The sequence below is a fragment of the Pelecanus crispus genome, chromosome 11 (assembly GCF_030463565.1).
Source record: "Pelecanus crispus isolate bPelCri1 chromosome 11, bPelCri1.pri, whole genome shotgun sequence".
Classification (NCBI taxonomy): domain Eukaryota; kingdom Metazoa; phylum Chordata; class Aves; order Pelecaniformes; family Pelecanidae; genus Pelecanus; species Pelecanus crispus.
The window spans coordinates 17,477,451-17,500,074 of record NC_134653.1 but is presented as its reverse complement, the minus strand read 5'-3'; the positions used below and the strand labels follow the sequence as shown (position 1 = coordinate 17,500,074).

Here is a 22,624-nt window from a genome sequence, read left to right as displayed (position 1 = left end):
ACAGCTTCTGTTCCATGGGCAGGTGCCTCCTGAGGCCAGATCCCTTCTATGTTTCTCCCCTGGGTGGGCTCCATGCCATGCAGCCCCTGCCTCGCAGACCATCCCCACTCCCAGCAGGGCTCCACACTGGCCTTGATGTGCTCAGGCCACAGCAGGCAGGACGTGAGGCCCACAGCCCCATCTCGCTCCAGATGCCCCACCTCAGTGGGACAGGACTGAACCACGCAGCTCTGGCACAACCCTGCACAGGGAAGCTCACAAGGGCCAGCACCAGCTCCAGCTCTTGCTCCCAGCCTCTGCTGAGGCTGTACCAGACGCAGCATGGGTGAAACCATCACTCCTACCGTGTTTATTTTAGCAACACAAATATGAGATGAAATTAATTATTGACTGGTGAGTGCAGGGATGCAGGGGCATGGCTTCATAGGGAGAGGGATGGCAACCTCCAAGGGACCTGGCCCCTGCCATCCAGCAAAGAAGGGATAGGAGCCAGTCCCGGTAAGACACCCAGGACCTGTGGGTGTCACACAGGCAGCCCAAGGGCTCCCCACAGCCCTGCCATCAGCCTGCCTCTGCTGGGGTCTCACACCTACAGCTGATGTGGTAAGGCAGCAGGCAGAGCCCAGCTGGCTTCTGCTGAGGCTGAGCCTTGGCATGCACCTGGCCAAAGCCAGCTGGCAGTCACTGCACGGCTGGGACAGGGTATTTGGAGCAGCACACATACAGTGGAGAGGCGGCCAGCCCCAGCTTGGAGGCAGAGCATGCCGAGAGCCACTCAGAGAGGGGATCCTGCAACACCTCAGGCCCAGGCCACCTTCCCCACATCCCACCACTGCTGCAAACGAAGCAAAGACACTGGGTTCAAAGCGGAAGAGCATGTATTGCAAGCGGCTGCGGCACATCCGGAGAGACTTTCAGCCGCCAGGAGAAAAGAACAGAAGGGTTAAAAACAATCCCAGTCTCTAGGGTTACACTGTGTCATGCAAACAGCCCCGGGGCAAACACCATCCCAGGAGGGCAAGGGGAGGGTGTGCTGGCCCAGCCCCATGGCTCACCCCCTGCTCCCCATCACCAGGGCGAGGGGCTAGGCGCCTCCCTGGGAGCCAGCGTCCCCCAGCCCTGCTTACCAGCGAGCATGGCGCATGCGGGGTGGAGGCTGCGGCTGAGCAGGAATAGTCCTTGCTCTCTCCCCCCATTACAAAAAACAGGCCATGGGGGGCGGCTGCCCCCCACCCAGTTGAGTGGGGCCGAGGGAGGGGGGAAAACACTCAGGCACAACCCACTCTGCCTGGTGGGATGGCCCAGGGGACCGTGAAGAAGGAACCTCCTCCGTAAATGTCACTCGCATGCAAATTCCGGTGTCCCAAGAGGAGGGTGTGCTCCCTCGCCGAGAGCGGTGGGGTCCCAGGCAGAGGCCGGCACCGGTCCTGCGTCCCACGCAGCCTCCTGCTGTCTCTGGGGAGCTCCGTTCAGCTCAAGGACAAGTAAAAACTACTTCAAACCAAACCCATGCAAGGCAGCTATTTGCTCATGTGTCTCAGCGGCTGCCAGACACCCTGGCAGCAGAGTTCCTCTCCTCTTTGGGGAGGGGGGAAAAAAAGAAAAAATATATATATATTTATACGCAGGGGTCCCCGCTGTGTTTGCTCTCCGCCGCGACCTCATCTCTCTGCCTCCATGGTCACGTTGGCCTTCTGTTCTGCCGTGGCCTGCTGGGAGACGGCGGCTGGCCAGCCCGCGGGCTGTGCCGGGGGGGCCGGAGTCCACATACTCTGCTGCTGGCTGGGGGGTGAAGCCGCAGGCCAGGCAGGGTTGAAGGCCCCGTGCTGGGGCAGCGGCGGGGCTGGGGGTGGTGGGGAAGTTGCCATGGAGGCCACAGGGCTGCTGCTGTTGAAGCTCTCGGAGGCCTTGAGGCGGGAGAACATGGTGAGGGCATCAGGGAAGTTGGGTGGCGTGGCCGGCGTGTTGGCGGGAGTGCACATCTGCAGGAAGGAGACACAGGGTCAGGCATGGGGGTGGTCTCCACCTTCTGCCTCCCACCAGGGCCCAGCACAAGACCCCTCTGCCCCCAGTGCTGCAGCACATGGAGCTCCTGGACCCCTGTTCTACTGACGATGCTGCCTGCAAGCAGCAGTTATTTAAGGTTATGAAGACTAATGCTGTGGGGTGAGAGCTCCCATCAGAGGGCCCAGACCGGACCCCGCTGCGCCCTCTCTTGCGCCCAGCCAAGTTGGGGACCCCCTCTACTCCACGACCCGCTGGTGCCACTCTGGGCCTGCAGCTTTCTGACTTGGCAAGCACAAGGTTCAGGCTCAGCTCCCACCCCATGGGAGACAGGGCATGCTCAGGCCCTGCTGAGCACTTGCTCTGCATGCTTACTGCACACTCCAAATCCCCAATTGTCCTAGGGGGTCAAATGAGGGCACGGCAGCCAGCAAATCCCTAAGACACATCTGCCCAGGCAGATTATGGGCTGCCACAGCACGAGAGTTAAAGCGACCGAGTCTGGGGACAGCTGGGAGAAAGCGGAGGCAGGCAGCACCCATGCACGTGCATGCCCTTGTGTGTTTATACACATCCAGATGAGCATGCTGTACTAGAGGCACACTCCAGCAGGGCAAAAGTTTGCATGCTCAGTCACTCCAGTGAGCACACGAGGACTTGTGTGCGTGGCTGGGCAGCGCGCATGTACCTCTGTGCGTGTTTACACAGCCTACAATGGTCCAGTGCTCCAGGGCCCCGCAGGCTCTCTCTGCCATGTTGGGGCTGGTCGGGACCATTTGCCATGCCCAAAGCATCCTCCATTGGACCATCCTTCTCTGAGGAGCAGCCCCAATCCCTTTGGGTTCTGAGGGCACTCCCAGACCCACTGTCCCACTGCATAGGACAGACTATGCCACTCCCGGCTGCTGTCCAGGAAAACCTTCCTTGGCAGGCAGGTCTGGCAGCACCCAACCAGACCTCCTTGCCGGCACTCCTGGAGCTGTGAAGCAGCGAGCTGGGCATCAGCAAGAGCCCAAAGCACCCGCCAGCTGGTGCTGTGCCCCAGGCAAGCGCTGGAGAGGTGGGAAAGCACTTACCATCTGATGGTGGTGGCTGTAGGGGATGTTTGTTTCTTGGAAAAAAGCACTGAGAGCAGTCTGGAAAAAAAAAAAAAAGGGAAAAAAAAAGAGGAAGAGGACATTACCACCAGCACACAAACTGGGCACCAACCTCATCCCTTCACACAACAGCAGGGCATCCAAAACAGGCCCTGGTTTGCTGGTGGGCTGGACCATGCCCGCAGCCCCCTTGCCCGCACGGGAAAGTGCTGCACACAGCTGCTCCCACATCCTCAAGCAGGAACCCATGCCTGCCGTCTGCTTGCACCGAGGCAGGAAGGGATCACATGTATTTGGGATCACTGTGCTCGTTGCTGAGAAGCAGCCACTGCTGAAGCAGGCGCCGGCAGGCATTTCACAACTCACGGCGATGTTCCACAACCGCTGCATGCAGGGAGATGAGGGAAACCAAATCCAAACCCAGCAGGGGAAGCCCAGCGGGAACTGGCTAGATGTGCATCCTTAACAGGGCAAGATCATGGTCACCATATTCATGCCAGGAGATCCCCAGGACTGGGGCTGCAACAGCTAGCCCATCCCATATACCAGAGCATTTCCAATCCTGTCACAGGCAGGGTACAGTTATGACTGACATCATTTTGGTTAGCTTCCAGTTCAGACCAGTAATAATCTGGTAAACGTCACATGCCACAGGCATGCAAGATGACAAGGGGGGAGTGCAGGGAGGGAATGCTGGGGGCGGCACAAGCTGGCCAGGAGGGGAGACACCCAGCCCAGGTCTGGGAGGAATGGGGGCACACAGGACTGGGCTGATGCAGGACTGGCAATGGTGAAGCTGACTCCTGTGCCAGGCTGTAGCTAAGTTAGGGCTAGAAAACAATGTTTTGATTCAGTTGTAGATCAGACTTGATAGAAGTGTTAAAGAATTGGTTTGGATTCAGTTCTGGTTGGAGGAAAAGCCCTCCCCATCAACCCCCTCCCCAGGGGCACCCTGGCCTGCAGGTCTACAAGCTGGGGCGCAAGGCCCGGGGCTGCAGCCAGGCACTGCCACACCACCCGAGACTTTGCTCCCTTCCTGCAAGCCAGTGATTGGGGTTACCCAAGCTGCTAAAAACAAAACAAAAAAGGCAGAAAAATCTGGAAAAAGCAGAGGCAGGTTGTACTAAACCCTGCACGACTGCAGCAGCCACAGTCCTACCACCACAGACACTCCTCATCCCAGTGCCCACAGCTGCACACTCCTGTGTCACACCCAGGGATGGGATGAACAAATCAGCTCAGCTTACTGGTCTGATGGAAAACTATTCCTCCCCAAAACACCCAGGCTGGCAGGCCCGGTGAAGGGTCTGCACTTGCACCGCTGGGGAGCTGGTACCAGCTGCTTGCAGTGGGGTTCATGGTTTCCTGGCTAAAGGGGGGTAAACTACTGGCAAGACCAGGTGGCAGTCAGGATCAATATCTGCAAACAATAATCCAGACCTGGGTGGGCGAAGCAATTGCTGCTGTAGAGTCTGGCAGTTCCCGGACCTCAGGGGGAGCATGCAATAGCTGGGCTGGCAAGGCTCTTCCCCACGATAGCTGCATTTCTCTGTGTTTAATAACACAGTACCCGAACCCTGCACCCAGCCAGGCTGCGACCATGGGCAGGACGCACTGGATTTCAGCAACAGCCATACAGCAGGATGAAGGTCTGTGGCCTTGGAGACCAGCTCTGAACAGGCCAGCACACGTCTGTGAATTAAGGAAATGGACAACGGAGACACAGACACTGCTGAGGCAGCGACACCCCCGTCACCACGCTACCCTTCGTCCTGGGTGAGGTCCGATGTCAACACCCACAGGCCCTATTGCTCAGACAGAAAGGACCGTGATAAGAAAGGGGGGGAAACAGCAAACGGGAAGCACAGGCAGAGGTGTGGGCACAGCCAGATACCATAAGCTGATTAAATATGCTCTGCGCTCCTGTTTTCCAAGTGACCTCGTATCTGAGACTGTGCCATTGGCAGACATGGGCAGAGAAGGTCCCTGCTGTCCCCGTCTCCAACGATCCTTGCCGGCACTGGGATGAAAGCCATGACCTGGGCAGGGGAAGCACTCCATAGTCGCAGCCCCCTCTGCCTAAAACGCTGTGTCTCCTCCCCTCCATCTGCCCCTTTCCAAGCACAGCAGAAGCAACCCCTCTACCCACCACAAGGCCCACCACCCACCTCCCTCCAGCTGCAGGGAATGGCTGCCACCTCCCAAGGGACCCAGGACCTACAGCAGCCCCAACCCAGACAGGTGAGAGGCCCACGCACCCATCCCCTCGGTGGCACAGGGTGCCAGGGCCACACATGTAACCAAAGCTGCTGATGCCGCCTGGTCTCCAGCCAGTGTCACAAGTGCTAGGGGCAAGTGGTGCAACAGCAAAGCCTCCTCTGCTTGAGAAGGAGCCTGAGCCACAGCTCAGCCCTGACCCTGAACCAAAGGCCCCACTGCCCATGTTGCCCTGGGTGTGACTGGGAGCAGGGCAGCCCCACACCCACAGTCTGGCCACAATCGGCACGCGACCAAGCCACCGCATCCCCCCCCGGATGCAAAAACAGGAGGTTTGCAAGAGGCAGATCACACAGAGAGCCTACCAGGGTGCCAAGAGGCACCCGTGGTGACCAAGTCAGAGGGAGAACAGCTGCAGGGGCCAGGTGGGGAGATGAATGCAAGTAGACCTGGGTGCTGAGCAGAGCAAGCTCAGTCTGGAGGAATGGGATACTCAGCTCTGTGCAGCTGCTCAGGCAGGTCCCCAGGTGCTGTTTGATCCCCTGCCCACCACTGCCCAAGCTGCACTTGCAGCTGCTCCTAGCTGCATGCGTGAGCTGCAGCCACTGCCAGCGCAGGGGATCAGATGCCAGCACAGGGGATCCGGCAGCAGGGAGCGCATGGTGCTAGAGCAGCCCTGGGGGCACCCTGCCCTTGAGCCACAAAGGAAAGGGAAAGGGGCTCGATAAAACATAAATAAATCAGAAGAGGAAGTGGAAATCCAACCATGGACACAGCGGGCAGAGCCAGACACCTGCTCCTCCTCTTGTTCCCCACACACAACCTCATTACACTGAACAGAGACACGACACTTAGCACCAGGAAAAAGGAAGGAATGGGTGGTTTTTTTAAAGCTGATGTCTTCTTATCCTTCCCAAGCAGCCCCAGGGGCAATCAGGGTATAACAAAGCCAATTACTATTCATCTGCCTGGGAATGAGCCCGAGCCACTGCTCAGCCCAGCCCAACATGAGACTCTGCAAACTCTGACCTGTCTCCCAAGTAGCCTGCTGGGTTCCAGCCATGGTGGAGGTACCTGCTGCCCTCCCTGGCTTCTCCCAAACTGCCAGCACCTGCGACCCCGGCGGCCAAGTGCCAGCCCTCACCCAGAGACACTCCAAATCACCTTCTTCAGCCTGTAGACCTCACCCTCCGATCAGTCATGGCACTGCTCCAGCTGCTAGTGGGCTGGGCTGGCATGGCCATCCCTGCTGGCACCCATCAGGGCTGTCCCTGGAAGCATGGAAGAGCTCATGGCACTGCGAGAGCTGCAAACTACACCGGGTGTGCTGCAAGAAAGCCTGCCCTGGGTCTCTATGAAACAGGAGTAGAGTCACAATGAGTAGGAGATGATCCACATGCTACCCATGAACTGCCCCGTTCCCCAGGGATGGAGGGGATGCAAAATAAATGGCTTGTCAAGCCCCTGAGTATGGTACAGGCTCTGATCAGCTCACACCACATTGAAGGCAGCTGTATCCCCAACAGTTTCCTGACCTCCTGCCCTGCTCACTGTCCTGGATCATGTTCCTTCCCCCCGGACAAACTCCTGGTCTGCCAGGGTGCACAGCAAACCCTCTCTGCAGCCCCCACCACATCCTCTCCCACCAGCCACAATGGCCCCAGAGCAGCCCCAGCCCAGGAAAGCAGTCCCAAAACATCAGCGTCCTACTAACCCAAACCTGTCTGTGTTTCACAGCAGCCTCCCTTCTCCCTCCTGCTGGTGACCCAACACCCCAGGCTCCTGCTCCCTGTCTGGCTGTGACAAGCAGTGAGCAGGGCGCATGCCCATGTAGGAAAGGTCCTGGGCAGTGCAGACGGGTGCCAGAGCTCCCTGGCCAGGACAGAGGCACAAAGCTGGGAGAACCTAGCTCCTGGCATCTTGTCTCTGGGCCGTCTAGCTTGCAGCTGTTGGGAACACCTCTCCCCATAGTGGTCTCACAGGCGGGAGCAACGTCCTCAGGGTTGCTCCGACTCACACTGTGCCCCTGGAGTAGCACTTTGAATACGAGGAGACTATGAGTGAAGGCAGCACAAATTAGCACTGAACTTGCCTGAACTCCACCAATTTATACTTGCTGCAGATGCAGGCCAGCCAGCAAATGGGTACCGCACTAGAATAACAAAAGCCTCAGAATATCACAGGCAAGAGGTGAGAGCACGCTGGAGTCAGGAGACGACGCCTCCCCAGCACGGCTCCCCGAAGAAGGCATGCCCAGCGGCCATTTTGCAAAGGGAATTATCTGACCGTTGCACCAAAAGTGAGTGGGAACATGGTAACTGCTCATCGCAGCACGTTTGTTTACAGCTGAGCTTCCTCTGAGTCATGTGAGTGCCAAGCCGGCAGGAGATGGCTGTTAGTACTTGTGCAACTCACCAAACGGTGGCAAAGTTCTGCAAAATGCCTTTTGAAAGAAAAGTTAAACTTTTGTCATCTGTTCCCAGCTCTTCTGCGACACGCGCGGAGGTGGTGGAAGCGGATCCCGCCCGTCCCAGAAGGCCACTGCCAAACTGTATTAGTAAACAAAACCCAGAGCATGTTACACATGCAACACAGCCACCGCCAACGGCGCTCCCGTCAGCGGAGCGTGGTCTTAAACGGGCACAGCAGAGGGGAACGCTGGCTCGGCTTTCCAGCCGTCCCCACACACCCACCCACGCACTCACTCCTTGGCCACGCATGGCTTGGCTTTGAACGCCTCTTGGCCTCTGATTTAGCATCTGGAAATCCTGTGACCGCACGGCAATGAACTGCCTCCATGCCCGATCCATCCAACAGCCATCACGTTACAGAACAACCCCCGAATAACGTCTAGGAGGCCTGCCAGCGGCGCTCGCACCCATCCGGGCTGCGCCGCGTGCTGAACGAGACGTGCCCTAGCCACAGGGATGAATACAAACTGAGCCTCTTGCTCTCCAGACTGACTCAGACCTCCTCCTGCATCACAAAACAGTCACTTCAATTACAAAGGTGCCATTAGCGTCAAATCCATCAGCTCCAGACTAGAGAGCTGCTGGGGCTGCAGAAGGAAAAGAAAAAAAAAATCCTATTTAGAAAGAGCTTTGCTTGCTACAGCTGCCGCCCTCCCCCCTTTGCTCCCTGCGCTTTAGCTCTGGGGATCTCTGGAGGAGCAGAGCGCCCGGAAAGGCTGCCGGGGGGCTCCCGACCCGCAATCCAGCCCCATGCGTGATGTTAACCGCTGTCGATGTCACGGAGTATCCTGCCCACGAGCAAGAGGAAAAGGTGTCTAGAGCCAGAAAAGCTTTGACCTACAAAGTCTCCTCTCCTACGGCTGCCTGAGGACTCAAACGCTCCGAGGCAGGGACGGTGCAAAGGCTGTGATGGGGTTTTCCAGCCCACGGCCACGCGGGAGAGTTGGGGCTGGGGCGGGGGGGGGGGGGGGGGGCGTGGGCTGGGAGGAGCGCTGCCCGGAGCCGGCAGTGGGGCGGGAGGAGGGCTCGTCTCCCCCGGCCCTTCCGCGGTCCGGAGCGGGGCCCAGGCGGGGTGCGGGCCCTCGCTCTGCACCCACCCGCGCACCGTGGCTCCTTCTTTCCCTGCCTCCCGCGTGCGGCCCCCGCCAGCTGCGCCCTCGGGGCGGGCGGGCAGCACGCCCCACGCGAGCACACCACGGCCCTGCCCCGCCGCGCGCGCGCGCGCCCCGCGCCCACCGCGGGGGCAGAGCGCGGCCCACGCTACGCGCCGCCCGCCACGCTCCCCACGCCGACGCGCGGGGGGGGGGGGGCGGGGGGGGAGGGGGGGGGGCAGCAGCGTGCCCCGCAGGGCCGGGCCGGGCGCGCCTCAGGCTCACCGCGCTGCCCGAACCCACCCAGCCGCCCCCCCCACGCGGGGACCCGCCCCGAGCGCTCGGGGGTGCCGGGGCCGGTACCGGGGCGGCGGCCTCACCTCGAACTGCCAGTGGGCCGCCTGCAGCAGCTGCTTGGCCTGGTCGGCGGCGCAACCGGCCGCCAGCACAAACTGGTTGATCATCACCTGGTGCTTGAGCTCGTCCATGGCCCCGGCCCCCCGCCGCCGCGCCCAGCCCGCCGCGCCGCCCCCCGCCCTCACGGCACCGCCACCATGGCGGAGCCGGCGCGGCTCACGCCAATGTTTACTGGGCACTGACTCACGGCGCCCGGCGAGCCCCGCCGACGGCCGCCAGGGGCGGGGCGGGGAGGGGCGGAGCGCGGGGAGCCGCTGGGAGATGTAGTTCCCTCCCTCCCGGCCGCCGCGCCGCTTTGGCTCCGCCCGGACTACAACTCCCGACAGCCCCCGCTTTGTTTGCGGAGCGGCCGCCGGGCGCCGGCGCGCGTTGAGTGACGAGCCAGGCCGGCCAACCGCCGCCCGCGGCTCGGTAGTACCTGACCGTATATGGTCAACAACGCCGCTGCCCCCAATCAGAGGGCGGCGGGGGCGGGCCGGGGCCGGGGTGGGGCGGGTCACTGGGCCGGGCGGGGGGGCGCGGGCGGTGTTTACAGTCGGCCGCGTGCGGTTTCCTGTTGACGTGCGGGGAGCGGCCGCTGCGCGCGGGGCGGGGGCGCGGTAACGGTAACGGCCGCGGCGGGGCCGCCGCTGCCCTTTGGCCCCGGCGGGCGGTGGCGCCCGGCCCGCGGGTAATGTTTAACCGGGCGGCGGTGGGGGGGGGTGCTCTGCAGGCCCTGCGCTGCCCCCCCACCCCACCCCGCCCCCCGGCCTGCGGGGGCACCTTGGCTCGGAGCTGCCTCAGGCCGGAGCTGCCGCCGCCTCACAACCCCGGGGCCTGAGGTGAGGGGAGGATGGCGGCCCCTTGGCCCCGGGCCTGGCCCAGGGCTCCCCGGCAGTGCACCCCATAAAGGATGCGGGGTTGCCCAGTCCCCGCCGCAGGCCTGCTCCCGTTACTCCGTGGGCTGGAGAACGTCCCCATGCCCCGCTGGCATGGCTGCTGAGATGTAAAAGGAGAGCCGGCAGCGGGGGAAAGTTCTGGAAGGTGCTGGGGGGCTCCCAGTGGCATGAAAGGATCCTTTGAGAGCGGGACATTGCCATAGCAGATGAAAGCATGCAGCCAGGCAGGCGCTGCCGTCCGAGCTGCAGCGCCAAAGGGGGACACAATGGTGTTGCTAAGTACCAGGAAACGATAAGCAGGCATGGACACGCGGTTGAGTGGCTGGGAGGTAATAAAGCAAGGGAAAAGCGGGGCGAGACGAAGGGAACCACTGGCTCCGCAGGGCTTGCAAAGGTCCCCGGCCTCCTCCACCTTTCCTGAGCGATTCTGGGCTCTTTCCTGCAATTTGTGTTGGGGCTTAGCCTCACCACGAGCAGTTTGTTCGCTAACACTTCTGACCCTGGCTGGCATTTTGTGTACAGCTGCAGGTATTTCTGAGCCATGAGGATTAATGGCTGAAGCTTCAGGCAGGTCACACATTTGACCTGAGGGGTTTGCAACCTCTGCTGCTCAGACGCAAATTGCCCCAGTATTCTCCAAATCTGACCACCTGGTAACTGTCTTCCATATCTCCTTTAGTAACTATGCAAAGTACTGCAGGCCTCGGAGGATGCTGGGGCCAAGGGGATTCCTCCTCCTTGTATGTATGTCACTGCCCAAATCGGAGTGAGAGTGCAGCTGTATGATGGTGGCAGTGGGACACGTCAGAGGTGACCACTCTTTTTTATAAGGTCAAGACAACCCCAAGAGGGAAGCGGCAAGAGATCTGTAGCCAGCAAGGTGTAAATACAGCTGGGAAAACAAATCTCCTGAAGGATTATTTTAATCAGAGAGAACCAGACATTTTTAGAAACCTTGCAGTCTGATTTTTGAAGGGGGAAGGGTTGGCCCTGGCCCAACTTTTGGGGAGGGTTGCAAGACCTTTGGAGCAGGGCAGTGTTTAGGGAGGCAAAGTTCACAGGCTCGCCACTCCTTCTGGCGAGGAGTAACTCTGCATGTAGTCTCCAGGGCTCCTGAACATTGTTGTTTTACAAGTACCCAACAAACAAAGTGAGTGACAGCACTGGGGAGGGGACAACTGAGACAAAGCAACTTGCTTCACTGGGTAATAAACCCCTGAGCAGCTGGACTTTGGATGAGCTGCTCCGGTGAGTGGAAGGTTTGCAGGCAAACATACTTCCTTGTTTACACAGGCATGCTCATAGCTGCCTCCCCGGCAGAGACATCCAAGGAGACTCCTGAAGGGCAGGTCATGGTAGCTGGAGAAATGTGTGTGAAACATGTCCAGTTTCAGACTTCTCCTTCATCCGCGTTTTGCAGGAAGGTGCAATATAGTGAATGCCAGCTGGGTCTGGGACACAGTGACACGACTTATGGTGACGGTGAGCGTACAAACGAGCAGTAGGGAGCCTTGAAAGCTGGCAGAGGAGGTGGGCGCACAGCCAAAGGATCCTTCCTCTATCCTGCTGCTCTTCTCCAGCTCATGCTGGAGAATGGCTCCAGGCTCACGTTTTCCTGGGTGGATTTTGCCCAGCAGGAAAGAGCTGAGCTGGAAGGCAGCATAGGAGCTGAGGCTTCCTCACCACCCCTGGGGCTCTGCAGGGTCCTGGGGGCAGAGGCCCTGGCCTATTTTTGCCCTGGTCCTCCCCAGCTTGGCTGCTCTCATTCTGTGCAATAATGGCACCTGCAGTTTCAGGCTCCCTCCTGCCTTGTGGGAGTGTTTTCATCTCTTTGGGGGATGTCAGGGAGGGCCTCCTGCCTTCATGGCCTTCCTCCCGTTCCATCCTCAGCATGGTGCAGGTCCCAGGGCTGGCAGCACCACACTGGGGTGGAAATATGGGCCCGGAGCCAAAGGGTGAAGGGGTTTGCACCTGCAAAACCCACGCCTGGTGGCACCACCAGGGTTTGTGGGGCTATTGCCACTTCTTGCAGCCACTGCGGTGCCGCAGGCTGGGGGGCTGCTGCTCCTCTGGCCCACGGGACGCGGCTGTGGTGCTGCTGGGTCCCCACATGTGGGCTGGCAGGGCAGCCCAGCTCCCTGCCCCGCTGCTGGAGGCAAGTGGTGCAATATCCTGCCTCTGTGTGTGCCAGTGTCCGCATCCCCTGGGCCGGGCAGGGGTAAAGGCACCGCCGTCCGCTGGAGGTGCTGCCCTTCAGTTCTGCTCACTCTGGGCCCGGGGGTTTGGAGCGGAAGGGCTGAGCCCGTCCCTGGCATGCCGCTGCTATTGTAGTTGTCTGTCACATACGTCTCGCCAAGCAGGGCCCTGGGGAAGATACTCTCCAGCAAAGGCCCCTGCCCTCCCAGTTGACAATAACCCCCCAGGGGCCCGACCACTTCCTCCGAGCTCCGGAGAGCTGTGCAGCCTGGGAGGGACCTTCCCACTGGTGGAGGTTTTGCACGAACAAAAACCTCCCGCCGCGGCCACTTCCCCGGGCAGCCCTGGCGCTCGGCAGTGCCAGCGCCCCGCTGCTTGCCGGGACGCTGGCTCTCCCCTTGGCTTCCCCTCTTAACCCACACAGCGCTGGGCTCCTGGTGAGCAGCAAGGGCTGCTGCAGAAGGAAGGCAGCTGGTTCTGTCCCCAAAAAGCTCAGAGGCCAGGTTTGGGGCAGTTGCAAGCCAAGAGGGGGTGAAGCCTGGGCACCTCCTTGGGCTGGGGAAGGGCAGGATGCTCTTGGTGCTTAGGATGCAGGAGAGAAGGGAGAGGGACACTCGTCATCTTCTTCTGTCCCTGTGCAAATTCCCCTCCTCGCCCTGTTGCGAACACAGGTCTGCTTTGCCCCTGTGCTTACAGCCAGCTGGCCACCAGTTGGCAACCAGTTCCCAGCATGGCACAGGGAGACGGAGCCGCTGAGCCTTGCTGTGCCGGGTCTGCTCCTGCCCTGAGCCCCAGGTTGGCTGCTGGTGTGCAGGGTGAGGCCGTGGGGGTTACGGGTTCACCCTGCTTGGGCTGGGGCTCCTGTTGGCACTGTGAGCTTTTTGCATCAGCCTGCTGCTGCCAGGGCACTCACTGCCCGGGTGCTTGTTTCCAGCACTGAGCATCTCCAAGCTCCCCACGCGGGCAGGTTGGAGCCGGGACACGCTCTGGGGCAGCGCACACAGGCTGGGTGTTGCTTTGCCACTTAGCAGGCTCCGTTCCTCCCTCTCTGTGCAATTTCTGTTATGAGAAACTCTTGCACAAAGAGGCTGGTTGAGCAAGAGGCGCTGTCACTTCAGGTGCCAGCAGGATCCTGGGGGACACAGTGGGCAGCGCCCAGGTACGGTTATGGCCAAGGGAGAGCCCAAGTCTCCCCTGGGCCAGGAGCAGGGTACCCAGCTCTTGTGGTTTGCCGGTAGGATGCGTCTGTTGCTAGTTCCCTGGCTTTTCCCTGTCTTTCCCAGCTCTGTTGCACCATGGGAAGGAGCAGAACAAGGTCTGGTCCTGTTCTGTCCTCACCCCCAGCACCAGTTCCCCCTGCAGCCTGTGCCTTGTACGGCCCAGCCGGCGCAGAGCTGCCATGCTTGGGGTGGTCACAACAACTGCAAGGGTAATAACCAGCCGGAAGCATGTTTCCCTGCAGGTTTGTTTGCTTATTCCTACTGGGCGTGTTTTAGTTTGTGTTTACAGCCAGCAAATTCCACCCACTGCCTGCTCACTATCACAAAATCCTCCTGTGCCGGCAGGCTTGGCTCTCTGCCATGTCCTGTCTCCCTGCACTCCAGCCTTCTTCCCCTGCTGGTCTCCTGCTCCCGAGGCCAATATAAGAGATATTGCATGTGCCACCTCAGCTCCTTCATGTCTGCCGGGGATCCCCCAACTCCACTGCTGGGAATTTGGGTACCCAGTTCCTTGGCAGCGTGGGCCTGTCTGTTGTGCGTGTGCAGGAAGGTGCCTCCCTTAACAAGGTGAGCCTGGGGTGCTCCTCCCTGCACCTTTGCAAGACCTTGGTGCCAAAGGGGACAGGGCTCGGTGTTGGGACGTTGGTGGGGGCTCCTTTGTGCCTTTTCCTCCACTCCATCCTCCTGGCTGTTGTGTCACGCATGCAAGACAGCCTTCAGTCGTCCCCTGCTCTCATGCACAAGGCACAAGTCTGAACCTCAGGCACCTCCGTTTGCTGTCCTGCATGGATTGTCTGTGAGAGGAGGAAACCAAGAGAGGTTTCCCCATGTGAATATCACATGGTCCTGCAGCTGGGGAGGCCAATCGTCCTCTCCTGCTGGCAGCGAACCTCAGCCGGGAGCAGGTACAACCTCTGAGAACTGGCCCAGATAACGAATCCCCATGCCAAACTTCCTGGGAGGTGCACAGCTACCCCAACTGGCCCACAGGGTCTGCAGACTCCCCGCACACCCCCATCCCAGCCGTGCCTGGGGGGACGCACCACCAGTGCCACATCCTGGTCCCCACCAGGCAGTGGGAAAGGAGGCTGGTGGGGATGATTGTGGTGTTGCTGCACAAAGCTCTTCTACAAAACATCTGTATCTTGTATCAGGAATAGTGTGGCCAGCAGGAGCAGGGAGGTGATTGCCCCCCTGTACTCAGCACTGGTGAGGCCGCACCTGGAATACTGTGTCCAGTTTTGGGCCCCTCAATACAAGAAAGACATGGATGTGCTGGAGCATGTTCAGAGAAGGGCAACAAGGCTGGTGAAGGGTCTGGAGCACAGGCCTTATGAGGAGCGGCTGAGGGAACTGGGGTTGTTTAGCCTGGAGAAAAGGAGGCTGAGGGGTGACCTTATTGCTCTCTACAACTACCTGAAAGGAGGTTGTAGTGAGGTGGGTGTTGGTCTCTTCTCCCAAGTAGTTAGCGATAGGACAAGAGGAAATGGCCTCAAGCTGCACCAGGGGAGGTTTAGGTTGGATATTAGGAAAAATTTCTTCATGGAAAGGGTAGTCAAGCATTGGAACAGGCTGCCCAGAGAGGTGGTGGAGTCCCCATCCCTGGAAGCGTTCAAAAAACGGGTAGATGTGGCACTTTGGGACATGGTTTAGTCTAGTCTACCCTTGATTGGTTTAGTGTGGACTTGGTAGTGTAGGTTAATGGTTGGACTTGATGATCTTAAAGGTCTTTTCCAACCTAAACGATTCTATGATTCTATGATTTTATGATTCTATCTACCAGCAGATTAATCATTCCCTGGGCTGAGCAAAACAGCCAGCTGGGGCTGAGCTGCCCCAGCCGGGCACCCTCAGCGTAATTCCTTCTCCCTGCTTTGCCTTTGCACCTGTGCAGGGTGTGTCCCTGGGCATCCCCTCCGTGCATCGCTGTGCTCGCTCCCAAGGGCTTCCCCATCCGAGGCGCATCCCCGGGTATTCTCCGTGCACCGCCCCGCTCCCCCCCGCCCCCCGCCTCGCCGCAGCGCCGGCCCGGGCCCCGCATGGCAGCGCCCTCTGCCGGCAGAGCGCACGCTGCGCCCCGGGAGGGGCTGTGGGGCGCGCGCCTCCGCGCCCCCCCGCCGTTGGTAGGCGCTGCCGCGGTGCCTGACGGGAGTTGTAGTCGCGGGGCGGGCGGACTCGCTCTCCCGGCGTGCCCCGCGCCGCCGCCGCCGTGGGTGCGGGTGCGGGTGCGGGCCGCTCGCCGCCGCCGCGCTGCTCTGCTCTGCGTCCCCCGGCCCGCCCTGCCCGCGGCCGCCATGGGGTCCCTGCTCAGCCGGCGCATCGCGGGCGTGGAGGACATCGACATCCAGGCCAACTCGGCCTACCGCTATCCGCCCAAGTCCGGTGAGGGCCGCGGGGCCGCTCTCCTCAGCGCCGGGGACGGGGGGCGGGCCTTCACCGGGCCCGGTGCCCCCCAGGCCGCCCCGAGGGAGACAGGCGTAGCGGGGGGCGGTCCCGGGGCGGCCGGGCCGCGGGGTCCTCAGGGGAAGGGGCTGCGGGAGTGCCCGTCACCGGCCGGGGCCGAGCGGGGCCCGGGGCTGGCGCTGGCTGCGGCTGTGCTCAGGGCCCTGCCCGCCCGGTTTCGGGGCCTCCATAGTGGAGAGAGCTGATGGATGTATCTTCTTGGGCTAAACCTACGGTATAAGGCCGTCTCCGTGCCCTGTTTGGCTGAAGTGTAAGGATGCAGGAGGGCCCTGTGCCGTGAATCTAACGCTTAAGGAGTCTGCCCGTCCCTCTGTCAGTGTCCATGGCCACCCGGCCCAGTCGCTGCCCTTTGGTCCTGGTGGGTCATGGTGGGTGAGCAAGGCTTTGCTTTTCCACTCTGGAAATGCGACTGCAGCAAGTCATTGGTCTGCGGCAAGTGGGGCATCTCCTGATGGTAACGAGGAAGTGACGGCAGAGTTCAGTGGAGACGTGGAAGGAAAATCAGATCTGGTGGAATACAGGATGGAAAAATTTCCACATGGCAACCTTCTTTAGCTCCTTAAAATGGCAGTGGTTCTCACCTGGGAGCTGTTGGACTGACATGGCCTACACGGGTATTTGTCTTCCAAAGGGCGATGTTCTGAAAACTTAGAGAGCACTGTCAGCAGTGCCACTTTTGTGAAGTTGGGATGAGCCCGTGACTCACCTTGTCTTAGGCTGGCTTTTGAGATTGGCCTGGTTTAACTTGTTTAAAGAGTTTTATTTATTCTTCTCACAAAACAAGTTATCAGGGAAATTCAGATGTTCTTTTCTCCTACAGTATCTATTTGCTTCCAAATTTTTCTAAGTTTCTGTTCTGCTAGGGCTTTTCCAGGCAGGCTAAAGAATTTGCAGAGCAGCAGTTTGGGTTCTCTCACTCTTGGGTACAGGTGCAGCATAGCCTTTTCATTCAAAGACTCAAGTTCTTTGTGCGTCCGATGACTTGCTGGCTGTGACATCCTCAGGGCCGTGTGATGGATGGAGCTAGGTACCCCCGTTTTGTTTGGAGGGGGTGCAAGATCTTCTCAAATAGAGTCCTGCCATCATCACACCTTGTCTTGTTGCAGGTTGGCCTTCAGCAAGAACGGTGGTGTGGAGGAGGCGGAAAGGGGAAACCTGCCCAGAAAAATAGAAAAATTCTTCCGCTCTGTTAGAAAATCTAACCTGCTTTTTTAGGGGGGTGAGAACTAGTTTCTTGGACTGCAAGGAAAGGCAAATGTCACTGCTAGGTTACAGCAGGACTCTGCATGTCCCTTGGGTGGCTGGGGGGCTTTCCCAGTGTGGGAGACTGGGTGGACGTGAGCTGCCTGCTGAGCTGCAGCTGTGGTACCATGGGCCCTACAGGCAATTTTCTTACAGCCTAGAGGTTGCACCTAATTTCTGTTGACACTTAGGCAGGATTTTAGATATGGACTGGATTCATTATAACAACCATATGCAATGAACATTAAACTGCTTCTTTCAAATCATCATCCTGTTGTTTCTGTACTGTTGTAATTACCCAGACTGGAATTTAATGGTGTGTTGGGTTTTAGCCAGTGTGCTTGCCAAGGTAAGCCCATCGCACATGTGAGGTTGGGTTTGTATGTTCACATGCACCCTGGAAGGGGTCTGTTGACCTAGATGCTGCCAAAGAGCGTTCCACATGTGGTACCTCCCTTGTAAAACTGAACAGCCAATGCTTTCAAGCAGCTGATTAAAGAACAACATTGGTATTTCTTTTAAAGGCTTTAGATACAATTAGATGCTTGTTAATTAATTTTCTGTTGCACTTGCTTGTGTTCTTTCTGAAAGCATAATGGCTTTAGGTTAGGCCTTTCTTTTTGCCTTCTTCAGGTTTATCTAACAAGGATCCTCTTGACTTCAGGAAGGGAGAAGAGCTGTTCAAGCTCAAGATCATTCTAGGCAGAAGAAGAGGTCATAAACACTTCTAAGGTGGAGGTTCAAGGAAGGTTACTAAACACCAGAACAATAAGGGCTGTTAGGATGACAACCCCGCCTCCCTTCTTCAGGTGGAGTGCGTTCAGAAGGACACTGTCCCTTCTGGTCCTACAATCCTAAGTGTGTTTGTCTTGGGGCTGGAAAGATTGGCTATTACTGGTACAAAACCTGACAGTGAAGATGACTGGAAGCGAGTGTGTATGGTTTTATTTGATTTCAGGAAGCAAGCTGGAAGTAGTACAAAAAGTTCTTAGGCTAAACAGTTGCTAATTATTTCTAACTTGACACTGTCACTGTGAGCCCTGTGCTGCTACTGCCTTCCTAACTGGAAGAAGACAGTTTTCCATCAGCTGTGTTAGATGTTTGAATGTGTGCACTGGAGTGTTAGCCTGACATGCAGGCAGTCTCCTGGGTGCTCAGAGATTGCCCCGAAAGGCTGGAAGATGCGGTGAGAGAGTGTTACCTGAGGTTACCCATCTGCTGGAGTCTTGTGCAGCACTGAGGGCTGTCTGTCACCTTTTACATTCTTCCCCTCTGAGTCTCTGGTTTAAGCAGATCTTGACTTACTGTGAGTGTCTGGGTAAGCTGCTGCGGCTCTGGTCAGCTGCCGTCCATGGTTTGCGTCAGTTTGAAGGATGCGGACTTGCGTTCTGGAACAAATACACCACCTCACAAGAAGGACATGTTGTGCGAGGAAATAAACACAAAATACAGGTGTTCTGACTGTAATTTAAGCAGTATGTCAGCCTGCCTGTGAAAAGGAACACGATTACTTTACCAGGTTGTACAAAGTGACGGCACCTTGTTGAGTCACAGCTGTTTGCAAATGCAGTGGTGAATATTCAGTTCTTGTTTATTGACTTTTGATGTGGTTATTGCTGGGTCAGTCACGTGGTCTGTGGAGGATTGAGCAGGTTGTTGTGGAATCTACCTTGATCCTCATGAGACAGAGCCTCTAGTGAGGCATCCACAGATCATTTAACAGCTTTGTTGCAACTGGTATGCAGTTTTGTAGTCAGAAATGCTCTGAAAATGCCCTGCTTATTTCCCCAAGCTTCTGTGTATGGATCATCTGCATTTCCCCTCCTGCATCTGGGGGGCTGAGGCTGCTGAAATGATGTAAGGTAGCACCCAGTTCCCTTCTCTGCACCGGTACCTTTCAACCTTTCTTGCTTGCTTTATGGAGACTGTGCTGGCATTGCAGATGCCTGACCAGTTGGAAGGGGGTTGGAGAAGGGCTCAGTTTGTACAAGAAGAATTAGTGCCCCCATGAAACAGGCTAAAAATGGGTAATCACAAGGAGCAGTCATGATCCTCGCTGTGCTTCTGTGCTTGAAGCAGTAAAACAATCCGTGTTCTTGCATGCAGTCTCATGATGCCCCTATTGCTTTAGCAACCAGTCAGCAATGCACCAGTGTTTTCCGCAGCTCCTTCGTCAGCTCATCTCTTGTTCCAGTGAGCTCATCTGCAATGTGGAGCAGGGCAGGGAGCACGTGCCCTTGAGATGGCTTTTCTCCTCTGGAGTAGGCTTTTGAAAGAGAATTCCCTGGACATTTTTGGGAGGAAAAAAAGGAGGCAGATTACTCCTCTCTGAAGCTGAACTGCTTTGTTGTTTGGAAATGATGCTTTAATCAAAGAAAGAGCGGTTTTAAATAAAAGAGTACTCAGTCCATCATCTTGTTCTCTGCTTGTAAGTCATGTGTACTGTGACAGTGTCAAGACAGAAATACGTTCCTGTATTTCACACATAGGTTTCCTTCCTCACCCTCTCCACAAAGCACAGCAGAGCAGTTGTCTCCGTTACTCCTGCTGTAGTTTTGTTGGGGTTTCAGCCTAACCCTGCTGGTGACGGCCACCATCACCTGCCGTTGACTGGAGCATTCCCTTCCTGCCTTCTCCCCAGCTACTCACGAGCACCAGACTGGAGCGCTCATGGGTCAAAAGCTATTGCTTTTGCTACTTGTTTGTTGCTGGATTATATTTAACCCATCTCAGAGCCACATTCCTGTTTGGTATGTGATTGCTTTTGGTGGCCCAACAGGGATGGGTGAAGTGGAAGGAGAGATGGCCTCATCCAGCTGCGGTGCTGGTTCAGGCTCAGGCTGTGTCTAGGACTGTGCTGTCAGTCCGTCCCTCAGCATGCCGTGGTGGTGAGTGTCTGGCTGAGTAATTAAAAAGGGCTCAATTTCTGTCACTTCACTATTAATTCTAATAATGGTGAGAAGCCTAAATGGACATCTGATTGCTTTCTGTTAATGAACATGGTATGATACAGCCCTTGTTTTGATGGGGCTACAGTTGTGTAGTTGACTCTGTGCTCCTGGCTGTTGTAGGGTGTTGTGTCCCCTGCCAGTGTGTCCCTCGTGCATCACATCCATGTGTTGGGTTTGCATGGTCGTGGGATTAGGACGCTGGGTTAGGGTTAGGGAGAAGTAATTATGGCTGGAGCAGTCTGGTGCTTAATGCTGGTGCATCTATGATAATAAAACTCCACCGCCATGTTGGACTAAATGTTAAGTAGTTTGGTGTCATTTGATGCCTTGGAGAAACCTTGGGTTCCAGTTTGGTTTTGCGTGGGACAAACTAATGAGTCAGACTTGGCCATTCTGGGCGTCCCAGTGGTGTTTTTTTCAGCCACTGTAAAGTTTTCCACCACAACAACTTCTCTTACAACCGCTGCTTGTACTTCATCTACCTTAGCAGTGTCACCTGTTTGTGTTCTCTTTTATCTAATGCTCTCCTATGGTTTGTGCTGATTTACTCTGGGGAAGTAAAGCCACAGTTTTTCTTTGCTCTGGCATTTTTCTCATATTCCATCCTTGTTTATTTGTGTATGATTCTTTCCTTGTAAACGTGTCGCTGCATTTTCCTGGAGGATTTCTGTTTGTAGCAGTTCTGTGGAGGGTTAATCCAAAGATTTTTTGCTTTTCTTTTTTTCTTGCCAAGGAGGATGGTGCATCCCCCTTGTGTCCATAGCTACAGAGCTCTGTGTAAAGCTGGCCTTGCAATACCTGCGTGAGGTAGGTCAAGGTTGTTCTATAGGCTGGGGGGACATCGGGAACAGGGTTCAAGAGGCATGGTAGTCTGGCTAAAATCCTAAAGCTGTCTTTGTAATGGAGCTGGAAATAGAGGTGGAGCTGCAGCAGGATTTTAATGCATAGAAAATATATACAAGCCTTTTAGAGACACTAAAAATCCTATCAGTCTTGTGCTAGATGTATGGACATTACAGTGACTGGGAAAGAGGATACTTAATTTTTTTTCCTTCTTGACGTTTCTTTGTCCCTTTAGTCCTTGGTGTGATATTTACAGAAGCATTTTCTTAAAGCATTTTGTCTCCAACTTGGGAAAACTCTTGAGTTGCTTGTGACAGTGGTTAAGAGGAATAATGCATAGCTTTGGTCTTACCTTAAGAGCTCTGAACTTAATGCGTTGTTGTAGCAACTGGTTTCTGAAAGCTTGCAATAGAATATCTTTTTTTAGCTGCTAAAAACTGTGTTATAAATTCATAAAGACAGCTTGTTTGTTAGTTTTGCTGTTGAGACCTTGTGTACGCGGTGGCTTTTGTATCCGTAGCAGCACTGGCAGAGCCCAGGGGTGTTCTCACCAGTATATTCCCCTCTGAGCTCCTCAAAGTGATTTTCCTTGTGCTTTTTGTGACTGGCACTATGTTTCTTGTTTGGTCGTGAAGGAAGTTCCTCTGGGAAAAAAAAAACCCCTCCTTCATGTTGCAGGAGGTGACTTAGCAAGAAGATGAAGGGAGCCTTCAGTCTGAACGTGGAATTGAAGCTGTGATTTCCAGTTAGATAAGTGCTGCTGTGTTGCAGGGGGTAGTGTGTATTTGTGAGAAATCCTAACAATTTGTTAGAGACCCCAAACATAGTTCTTAGTGGAGCAAAGACAGTGTGGTGCCTTGAACATGCTAGTTTTGTGTCTCAGTGTCGTTCCAGCTGTATGAGAGACCTTTTCATCCTAAGGTGCTGGAGAGTCTGCCTGGCAATGCTCCCATGGACAGCTGGCTCCCACATGCGCGGGGTTTCAGTGGTGGCGAGCAGTCTTCGCCTGCTGGGGCTCTGCATCCCCTGCATGTGGGATGCAGAACTTCTTCCACAAAAAAAGCTCTGCTCCGAGTTTGTGGAATACAGGTTTACCGAGGTGAGTTGAGCCCCAGGATTTCTTGTTCATGGGATACGAGGGAGCTGTCTGACTGTTCCCAGCTAATGAGCTGCTGTGGGACTGAGATATCCTGCACAAGCGTTGTCTTCACAGTTAATCAGATAAAATGCTCCAAAACACAATCCTACTTGACCCATGTAAAATGTGAAATCTATTCCTAAACCCCAGTGTTCGTCACACTTTTCTGAACCTTAGTATAAGCATAAACCACAGCAGTGTATCTCAGGTGGAGAGGCTGTATCAAGCTAGCTGTGCTTGGGGATTATATGCAGATTAGCTTTTTAATTTGTTGCTCCTGGGAGGGGTGGGAAAAGGTTGCCTGTCATTTGGAGCACCTACATTTTGTTATGCTGATTCTATAGGACAGATTCTAGGTAGATTCTGGACCTGTGCTGAAGTTGATTGTTGTATCTG

The 22,624-nt window shown here is 56.6% G+C and overlaps 3 protein-coding genes across 6 annotated transcripts in view; 2 read left to right on the top strand and 1 right to left on the bottom strand.

Annotated features, from left to right (window-relative positions):
- Nucleotides 1-22,624, top strand: part of HMOX2 (heme oxygenase 2) — an 86,041-nt gene that overhangs the window by 41,707 nt on the left and 21,710 nt on the right. The gene's annotated exons all lie outside the window — the stretch shown is intronic.
- UBALD1 (UBA like domain containing 1) lies at nucleotides 861-9,391 on the bottom strand. 2 transcript variants are annotated; one of them, XM_075718302.1, is made up of 4 exons: nucleotides 9,261-9,391; nucleotides 4,542-4,793; nucleotides 3,081-3,140; nucleotides 861-1,982 (listed from the first exon to the last, which is right to left on the bottom strand). In XM_075718302.1, the coding sequence occupies exons 1-4, from the start codon at nucleotides 9,366-9,368 to the stop codon at nucleotides 1,662-1,664; spliced, it is 741 nt and encodes a 246-aa protein (XP_075574417.1). In that variant the 5' UTR covers nucleotides 9,369-9,391; the 3' UTR covers nucleotides 861-1,661. The 2 variants fall into 2 exon arrangements, with proteins under 2 accessions (XP_075574417.1, XP_075574416.1); XM_075718301.1 differs by lacking the exon at nucleotides 4,542-4,793 and having other exon boundaries at nucleotides 9,261-9,369.
- MGRN1 (mahogunin ring finger 1) overlaps nucleotides 15,886-22,624 on the top strand; it is a 57,356-nt gene continuing 50,617 nt past the window's right edge. For both annotated transcript variants that reach the window (XM_075719195.1, XM_075719194.1), the window contains exon 1: nucleotides 15,886-15,973. In XM_075719195.1, the coding sequence (XP_075575310.1) occupies nucleotides 15,886-15,973 (88 nt within the window). The remainder of the gene's footprint in view (nucleotides 15,974-22,624) is intronic.

Coding starts and splice junctions, on each gene's coding strand:
- UBALD1 (XM_075718302.1), bottom strand. CDS start 9,368: ATGGACGAGCTCAAGCACCAGGTGATGATCAACCAGTTTGTGCTGGCG. Junction 4,794..9,260: donor CGGCCCACTGGCAGTTCGAG/GTGAGGCCGCCG, acceptor CTTAATTCACAG/ACGTGTGCTGGCCTGTTCAG. Junction 3,141..4,541: donor CAATTGCTTCGCCCACCCAG/GTCTGGATTATT, acceptor TTTTTTTTCCAG/ACTGCTCTCAGTGCTTTTTT.